At 28.0% G+C, this 10,347-nt stretch overlaps 1 protein-coding gene across 1 annotated transcript; it reads right to left on the reverse strand.

Moving 5' to 3' along the window:
* Positions 1–510: 510 nt before the first annotated feature.
* On the reverse strand, positions 511–6,795 carry LOC107627633 (phototropic-responsive NPH3 family protein NPY4). Its single transcript, XM_016330460.3, has 5 exons — positions 6,203–6,795; positions 4,032–4,601; positions 3,455–3,524; positions 1,974–3,152; positions 511–1,229 (listed from the first exon to the last, which is right to left on the reverse strand). Exons 2-5 carry the CDS (start codon positions 4,091–4,093, stop codon positions 690–692), a joined length of 1,851 nt encoding a protein of 616 aa, XP_016185946.1. The 5' UTR covers positions 4,094–4,601; positions 6,203–6,795; the 3' UTR covers positions 511–689.
* Positions 6,796–10,347: the final 3,552 nt, after the last annotated feature.

Genomic DNA, 10,347 nt, shown 5'->3' on the forward strand with positions numbered 1-10,347 from the left:
TTGCTCCGTTCGCGAGTTTTGCGTCGTGTTTGAATTTGGAGCGTTTTTTGCTTTTTGCCTCCTTTATTGTCGCGCTTTATTCCTTGTGCCATTTGTGATGATATTTTTTTTTTTTGTGGGAAAATAAAAGAATTGTAATATTTTAATTACGACCCGACTTCTTGTTGTGAAGTTTTCTTTGTTTGTTGTATTGTAGGTTATTTAACATATAACCTTAATTACCGATTATCCCGTAAAAAAAATATAAAATATTATTGGAAAAGTCTAGGGGGCCAGCAATTTTATTGCATTTTGGCCAGCATGTAACCAGCAGAGAAAGGTGAGCCATTGGATGAAATCTCACACCAATCTCACACCATCAAATCATCATTAATGACTAGTTGATGGCTACCAATCACAAATGTTGCTGGCCCCTAGCATTTATTTATGTGCATTTTAAACAAGGAGATGGCCATTTTATGAGGGCTACAAAATATTCAATCAATCGGAAAAATCAACACGACTATAAAATGTTCACACGCGAATTTAGACCTTTTTCTTCATGCTTCATTCTTTATCCATTGAAGATACATAGATGTTACATGTCAGTAATTAAGTAAAAGCTCTAACTCCTAACGCTACATGAGTTGAGTGAGATCATTATACAACAATTCAAGAATGTTAGAGCTTCCAATAATCCTGCTCTAAGATTAAGACACTGAGTGCCTCCTACTTCTAGAAGGTGTAGATTTTGTTTCTTCAGCAACTGTAGAAGCAGGGCTTTCTGATGTATCATCACTAGTTATCTCACCACTTCTATCTTTGCTTGACCAAATCTTAGACAATATTTTCTTTGACATTAGACCCTTCATTTTATTAGCACCAACTCTCTCATTATTATTATTATTATTATTGGTTTTGTTACTATCATTGCTGCTCCTTCTGCTACCTTCACCTGAGAATTTCAGAGCTTCCTCCCACTCCTCTTCTGTATTGGTTGTAATAGACCTCGAGCTCTCGTGCGATCCACTTGGAAGCGAAGACCTCATAGATCCTGCACGATCCGGTGTGCTATTGCCTTCTGAGCACGATGTAGCTCTTAGCTGTTCGAAGAAGAGAACCTGCACGACAATGCGCATCGGAAGCCTCTCGTTCTGTATGGCATGCATGCAGGCTTCTGCCGATAACTTCCTGCAGTCCATTAGCCTACAGATCCTTTTCTTGTCGCTCTTGCTGATTTCAGGATGTTCCTGCATCAATTCGGTTTTAACCGTTAAATATTAGATAATGACTCTACCAAATAAGTGTAATGCTACATCTAAATTTTTAGAGTTGATTAAAACAATGCTGCGCATAATGCTGATTAAGAGCTCATTATCAATGTGTTAGGGAATAACTTAAAGAGTATATACCCAAATTAGTCCCTAAATTTTGGATAAGAGATTTTAGTCCTCGACACATTTTTATTACTTTGGAAGTCTTGAGATACACCAGTGAGACATATATTGATCCTTTTATCACTATCAATAAAATTTTTAATATGCTTATTGTACAATAAATTCCTAACAAATTTTATTATAAGACAATTAGATCTCAACAAATACCTTTATAAAAGAAATTAATCCTCTTTACAAAAGGATCAGTCCGTCTCGAAGACCTCTAAAGTAATAAAAACTTATTGAGAATTAAAGTGTCCGACTTAAAATATGTTGGAAACCAATTTGGGTGTTTACTCTAACTCAAATGTACCCACTTTTAACATATGCATGATACCCTAGTTAATCTCTGTATAATAGAAGTTATTAATAATATAAAGTTATACTACATATATACGATTGGATCGCCTTAGTTAGCTTAGTGCATAAACCATTGAGATGTCCAATTTAGGAAAGATGTTGAAAATCTTAGTGGCAGAAAAAACAATATGAAAATTTCATAAATAGAAATCTTACTGCACTTGACATAATTCAAGAGATGACAAATCAGGAAGTTACCTTCAAATACATATCGATGGCGCGATAAATTCCGTCGTGAGTTGCTCTTGGGAAGCTTGAAACTAACTCAGCAAGATGAATGAATTTAGCGAGAGGCAAATTCAGATCGCGAGCAATCTCAGCAAGATATCCATCCACCAGTTTTGCAACCTTAATCTTTGCAGTATCTGATATAATCCGAGTGCTTTTCATATCCTGCAATTCATCTTCCAACAGAGAATCAGCCTCACCATCATGCTCGCATGCAATGATGAACTCTTCAACTAGCCTTTGCACGGTATCAACATTGAAAATTGCTTCGCCAACAGGGGTACGAATCAAAAGATCAGCCACCTTTGCCTCCTCAAGACAATGACCTACTCTCTTCATTAATTTTGATCGCTCCGACTCTTGGCATTCCAACAGAATGCCTGCTCTTAACAGCTTAAGCAAGAAACCGAATGGGATACTTCTTGTATCCGGTGGCAATAGTCCAATGATAGTTTCCAACAACAATTTATTCTTTGCCGTATCGCCATGGATCAGACCTTTGTTGAAACCAGGAAGCTTTCTTGAGGCATAAGCATTAAGCGCTTCTCCAATTACATAGCCTGAGACATTGCCTTTACTTATAATCGTCTTCACGACGCGTTCATAGAGATCGAGTTTGAGCTCACAAAGGTCTTCCACCCACCAGTCCTTTGGAACCATCTGTTGTTTCCTCACGCCATTCCAAGGCGAATCGTTACCATTGCCATTTTCGGATGGTAGCTTCTTCCTGTTATAAGTATATGACCACTCCACCTTAGATGTGTCAATCAAAGCCTTGGAAGCTATCGAGTTGAGGCAGTGACTCACTATCTTAAGTTCTTCAGACCACGGAAGAAGAGACTTGGTGGTCTGAAGAACAATGATTGAGTCTTTCCAACTCCGGAAAATGCTCGAGTTGAGAAAGACATCGACCTTATAGATAAGATTTCCCTTCTCAACAGTTTCGTACATCTCAAGATACTCTGCAGCGCAGCGAGCCGCGACGACATTGTAGGCATTCAGAGTGACTGTCATACCGTAGCAGAACTTAGCACAGATTTCGAATGCAGCAGGTCCTCCAGGAATGTCATGGATATGGACTTCATCATTGTTCTCTTCTGGGTTTGTAATAAGCTTCTGAATGCGTGCACTTTTCGATAGAAGAGGAAACTACAGATATTGAGTAACAAACATGCATTTAAGTGTATTTTCAAACTACTTTAAGAAAAATAATGACATTGCATGATCTGAAATTATCTAATAGATGAAAAACTGGTAAATGGTAATCTTCATAATACATTAACTGTGAGTAAGAATAGAATAGAAATTTTCATGTAATTTACTATTTTTTTTTTATACATAAATTCAATCCATAAATTAGAAGTTTACTTTTGCAATGTGAGCTATATATCATCATATTACTATTACTCTTACTAGTTACTATACTAGCTCAATGTCAGATTGAATCATACCTTATGGAGATAAAAATTTACATCTCCAACTTTAACCGTTAAGTCTGTTGCTAACTCGGTCGCTACATACCTGTAAAATACATGCTGGTTCATGTTAGTTTCAAATACAAGAAGAAAGATAAAATTCACAAGAAAATAATAATAACAATAATTAACTTTATGCAGTTTAAGATACTCCAGCATGCACATATTGACTATAGAAGGAAAGAACAGCGCTGCATGAAGTCTGTTTTTCTCATTGCTTAAACCTTAAAGCACCTGCTGTTATTACTTAACAAAGATAACACAGATCTACTATCCTGTTTTTAAGATCCTCACTTGGACTCTTAACTCTTTACATTACCTAACATTAATATTTTTAGATATAAAAATTGAGAAGCATAGATCAAATTACATAAAAAAAATTCTGGAGTCGGAGCCTTTTCATTCAGGGATTGATATCATTTCCATCAAAATTCATTGTTCAGAGCAAAACGAAACAAAAAGAAAAATGGACTATGAGCAGGAACCAAATACAAAACAAGAATCACAGAGAAATAAAATTAATTAGCACACAAGTAATTAATAATCTTCATACCTTATATTATCACCATCATTCTGAAAAGAATCTGGCTTAGAACCAAGCTTCATAAACTTCATCTTACTAAGCTTTTCTCTCCCTACTAAGGCTGTGAAAGCCAAAAACCACTCAACTCGATTAAAAGAAAAGATTTCCTATTGAGATCGAATCTCTTTTCCCACAAATCGAGGCACCAAAGATAGTTTATTTTAGACTCAACGAAACAAGTTAACAAAAACTAAGACATTTGCCAACCGAAACTAACCATCTCCAAAAAAAAAAAGAAAGAACAAAACTGTATCTATATATATTTATACATAAATACATGAAATGCGAGACACCCCCACTTGCCTAAAACTGACAGCACCGCCCAACCCCATGTTAAATATTTATATCTATGAATCTAGACATTTGCCTTTTTCTTCTTTTCTTGCCTTGTTGTTGTTCCCAACAAATGAGAACGGATTTGAACAACACGAGGAAAGCAGTTTTCTTTTTTCTTTGGCTTCGAATGAAATGGTAGAGAAGCAAGTAACCAATTATATGCGTGACACGTTTCAGTTGTGTTCCCCCATTGAAGCCATGCACCTGAAGCAACACAGAGACAGAGACAGTGTTATGTGAATCTGAGAGATGAAGCACCATAGAAGCAGACCAAAGGCATCAATTTTAACACCTTGGTTTCTCATCTAAGCATCATTGCGCTCACTACACTTCAAACCATTTTTCCTTATAATAATAATATATTTTTCTTCTTAAATTAATTATCATTCTTACTTTTTTATTTATTCAAAATTTAATATCAATACTATAAATAAATATAAAAATTAAATTTTATTTCATTAACATTAATTTTTTTATTATAAAATTATTCTTTTAACTTTTACATTTTAAAAAAGTTTAAGATTTTGAATTAGGATTTAAAGAATTTAAAATTTAAAATTTAAGATTTATGGTATAAGATTTAGAAGAAAAGAATAATTTTTATAAAATGCATTGATATTGACTAAAAATAATTAATTTTTAATTAAATTTTAATATTATATTTGACATAAATATATTAATGTTCTAATAAATTCTAAAAAAATAGTAATTAATTTGACAAAGAGAAATATAATATAGATCAATTGTGTTAGATATATAAAAAAATTAATTATTAATATAAAATATACGTTAAAATATAAAATATATATTAAAAATAAACTAAATATTAAATACAATTTTTTTTAGTATCTAATATAACACACAATATATATATATATATATATATATATATATATATTTATTATGACTGATTTAATAATTAATTTTTAATGTGTATATAATTTTTTTGATAAAAATATTTAATAATAAAAAAATTTAACTGAAAACTATTAAAATTTGTCTTATAATAATTAATAAATATTAAATAAAACAATATTAATGCTCAGCTTAATTAATAAACAAACATTAGAAAATAAACCTTACTTTAGTCCAAAAGGAATTAAACAAACTTTCTTTATTGGCAATACTAGGAAAAAAAAAATAATTCGATTTTATCTTATTTAATATTTATTATAATTAATAAATATTAAATAAAATAAAATTTAATTATTTTTTATTAATTTTTTTTATTGTCAGGCATTCTTTTTTTATATTTTTTTTCTTTTGTAGTAACAATTAAGAGACATTCTACTGTACAGATTGAAGTGATATAAAAAAAAATAAATTTTTTTATAATTATTTTTTATTATTTTATTACTATTCAAAGTGTAGAACCTACTTTTTTTTATTTTTCTTTCATCTCATATAAAAAAAAATCTTTAAACTTACGTCTTTACCGTATAATTATTCAACAACAATTAAACAAAGTTCACAAAACTTAGAAGATATGCTCAGTTTACATATTTCGAAGTGACATCTTATTTAGATGTTGTCTGAAAAACATGTCAAATAAAAGTATAAGAAAATCACTGGAACACCGACGTTCCTAGAATACTTGAAACTTTTTCAATTTCCAAAAGTATATCGTTTAGTTTAGTTTTTCTGAAACTAAATTATTAATGTTTAAATATTGAGACTAGCAGAGTTACAGTAGCACCCAATTACAACACAAATACAAAAAATCTATACCAAAAAATGGAGTCTAATTAGAGTAATGATCAAAGAAAAAAAAAACAAAGAAAGATGAAGGGATTAAATAGACGAACCTGAAGGGGAAAAGCATTAATATCTCTATGAAGCTGGTAACGTTTCTTCTCTTTATGAGGGAACAAATATTGTTGAGGAATTAATTAATTAAGAGACCCAAAGAAGAAATTTAAGGACAAAGAGTGGAAAACAATGACAAGTAGAAGAAGATAAAGAAGATAAGGGGAGAAAAAAAAAGTTGAAAGTGGAAGGAAGCTAATCAAATCAAAGAGATCACAAAATCTGAATGCATGTCAATTTAGAAAGAAGAGACCAAACATGGAGAAACAAAATTAAAGCTAAGCACCAAAAAAACAAAAGCAAAGAGGTTCAAAGCATAAACATAAATATGAGTAGAAACTAGAAACACTCAGTATTATGAATGAAGAGAAGAGAAAGAGAAAGAAAAGAAGAAACAGAAACAAGACAAACAAAACTGAAAGGACCACCCATTTGAGAAAGAAAAAAGATGAGCTGTTAAGTCTTGTTTGACAGCCACAGAAGCAACACAAACAGAAAAAGCCAACCAACTTCAGAATGTTCTTTCTCTTTCTATGTCTCTCATCTCTCTCTTTCTCTCTCTCTCTGTTCAGAGCTTTTGAATCAGCACCCTATTAGGTATTGCCCCCCACCATTATTATTACCTCCGCAATCATATAACTTTTTCTCTTTCTCATTCTCCTCATCCCTTCTTAAAACTACAAAAACAATTGAAAGCATTGAAAATGAACAACATAATAGTCCAACTTGGCCAACTTACTTTTTAGTTTAAATAATTAAAAGAAAAAAAGTAATATCTTTCTTCTATAAAGAAATACTACTTTCTTTTGGAGTAATTATTTAATTTAGCAAAAATATTATATACATACTAAAAATTAGTTATTATATATTTATAAGTATTTATATATAAATATATATATTATTTAATTTATTATTAATGTATATTTTGTATTCTTATATATATTTTATACGGATAATTAATTTAGTGACTAATTTTTTCGTATATACCTAACATATATAATTGTTCATTTTATCCTTTCGCATGTTATATTTTGTAACTCAAGTTAATCTTTTTATAATTTTAGAATAATAGGGTAAATTGATATTATAATGTGTAACTTCATGGTTTTAAGAGAAACTCAAGATTTACCCAAATTTTTATTAGCCAATTAGTATTTTTACTCGCAATTATATTACGGGAATATAAATTTTTTTAAAATTATATTAGTTTTGTTTTGACATTATAAATTATAGCACAAAAAATTTATAAAATCAAACTACTTTTATAAAAAAGATCGTAGGGGACAAAATTTTCTGTCGGCTAAGAAGACCAGGGTCTCCGTTGAAAAAAAAATCAAATAATAAGATTTTTAGTTATTATTTTCATGTAAAAGAGTTTGATTTATTACTAATAATTAATTTTAATATTCGTTATCTAAAATTTGAAACGATTTAATTTGTATACTTTTGATTAGGTGTTAAGTCTGTTACACAAATAAAAATAATTAATTTTTATGCTTGCTATTTAAAAATAATATTTTTTCTGTCTATGTATATAAACATATAATTAGATATTAGCATAAAAAAATTATATTCATAGTTATAAAATTAACTCAAAATTAATATTTTTAAACAATTGAATCTTGATTTTAACTTTTAATTATAATATTAGTATTCTCTCCAAATTATATTTAATAAATATTTGAAAGAAAAAAATAAAAATATATATTAAAAAAATAAACAGAAAAAATTTAAAACTAAATAAAAAAAACTAAAAAAATATGTATATAATAGTAATAATATTTTTTACTTGAATTATATTATTTTGTTAATTTTATTTTTTGTAGAACAAAAAATAGAAAAAATAGAGAATGAGAGAAAAGAGAGAGAAAGATAAAGATGAAGACTGAGAGAGGGAGTTTGTTAATTTTAAAAGAAAAAATTTCATTTTAATTATAATAAAAAATATCTGATGACACATCTTGATTTGTCAAATTACTAATATAAAATATAAATTACAATTATATATAGAGTGAAAGAGTAGAGAAATAAAAAAAAGGGAGAGATAGACGAGAGAATTTAAGAATGGAGTTTATTACTTTTAGAAGAAAATATTTTTTCTCAATTTGAATAAGAGAATGTCATATGACACATTTGGTTATTAAATTAGATAATAATATAAAAATATATCAGAATTATATATAAAGTGAGAATGGTAAAGAGAAATAGAAAAAAGGGAGAGAGGTAGATGAGAAAATTTAAGAAGAGAGGTTATTAATTTTAAAGAAAAATATTTTTTCTCAAATTTAATAAGAGTGTCATGTGATACATTTTTTTATTAAATTAGATAATAATATAATATATATATATAGTTATATTTTAATTTCAATTTTAATATTTCAATTTTAATTTTAATATAATTAAAGAATGTCATGTTGTACATTTTGATTGTTAAATTTGTAATTAGTCATTGATAATGATATATAAAAGAGATAAAGTAGTTGAAAAAATGAGAAGGATAGATAAAGGGAGAGGGAAAAGGGGATAACTTTTTAATTTTGGAGGGAAAGATTTGATTTCAATTACAACGAGGGATATGTGGCACATTTTAGTTGTAGAATTAGTAGGGATGAGAAAAGAACTCTTTATTTTTGAAGGGAATGATTTGATTTTAATTGTAATGAGTGAGTGACATGTGGCATATTTTAGTTGTAAAATTAGTAGGAATGAGGATAAAATTCTTTAATTTTAAAGGAAAAATTTGATTTCAATTATAATGAGAAAGTGACATGTGACACATTTTGATTGTAAAATTAGATATATATAATAAGGGTCCTTATACTGTACAGATGAAAATTTGTACAGATTTACAGAGATTCTATTTTAACCATAATTTTTTTGACATGTGTCCATCTTTTGTCTTGTAAATGAAAAGTTGGCTCATGGCTTGGCTTTGAAGCCTGAAAATAAAACAAGCCTATTTATTTCAAAATTTGTGTAGGATTCACCTACAAATACATTGATTTTTATACAAGTGTCTCAATAATTGATAGCATTGTTTATTTTATTTTGTTAATCCAAATAACCCAATAATTTTTTTCTTAGTATTTTATAATAATTTTGATCTCACATTTAAATATATATTTGACATTTTTTTACAGACATATTAGTAAATTTAAAATTTATAATGTTAGAATAAATAAAATTATGATATAACATAATATTTATTATTATAAATACTGATTTAATTACAATTTATATTATACAAAGTATTGGAATAACTTAAACTATAGATTTTATATTTATAAATCTAAACGAATATAATAAAAAAATTAAAAAATATTAGATGAATAAATTATTTTTATAATCAAATTTAAAAAGGTTTTTTTTTTTCTTACGTGCCTACTCCTTATTGTTAACTTAAGGTGGTTTATATTGTGTCACAAAATTATTAAACTAATTTGATTAAACTTAAGTATCAAACCAACTTGGTGTAATTATGTAACATCACCATATAATTATTTTTCAAAAAAATGTGATACTCATATTACTATCCACTACAAATATTTTTATTGCAGATGACCAATGCGATTTTTTTAAGGTTCTTTAAGAACAATTAAAATTAAATAAATGGTCAAATTAATCTCTATAAAAAATTACTTATTCTTTAAATTGGTCCTTGAAATTTTTTTTAATCAAATTCGTTTTCTAAAGATTTTAAATTAATCATGTTAATTTTTTTGTCACTTTATTTATTGATGGTATCAAAATTTACTAATATAACATATTAAGTGACATTCTAACATACACATATGAGTCTTAATTAACTATTAATATTATTAGTTTATGAAATTAGATTAAATCAACCCCAAATTAAGGAATTTCAATGCCTCAAGTTTTCTCCTCAATTAGATTTTGATTTAATCTAATTTTATAAACTAATAATATTAATAGTCAATTAAGACTCCTAAATATATGTTGGATGTCATTTAATGTGTTATATCAACAAACAAAATCATTTAATTTAATCTAATTAATACAGTTATTACGGAAAAAAAAATAAAACTAATATAAAAAAAATAAAACTAATATAAAAGAAAAGGCCTAGTACAGTGCTTCTTTTATTCATAGTTGACAAGTGCTTCTTCGTAATTTATAGAAGGCG

This window comes from Arachis ipaensis, chromosome B1, assembly GCF_059453495.1.
Source record: "Arachis ipaensis isolate K30076 ecotype BB chromosome B1, ASM5945349v1, whole genome shotgun sequence".
Lineage (NCBI taxonomy): Eukaryota > Viridiplantae > Streptophyta > Magnoliopsida > Fabales > Fabaceae > Arachis > Arachis ipaensis.

What these genes read in the sequence shown, in the direction of transcription:
- LOC107627633 (XM_016330460.3), bottom strand. Translation starts at nt 4,093, where the DNA reads ATGAAGTTTATGAAGCTTGGTTCTAAGCCAGATTCTTTTCAGAATGAT. An exon ending in AATGATGGTGATAATATAAG is followed by an intron (nt 3,525 to 4,031) that starts GTATGAAGATTA and finishes TGTATTTTACAG; the next exon opens with GTATGTAGCGACCGAGTTAG. An exon ending in CCATCGATATGTATTTGAAG is followed by an intron (nt 1,230 to 1,973) that starts GTAACTTCCTGA and finishes GAATTGATGCAG; the next exon opens with GAACATCCTGAAATCAGCAA.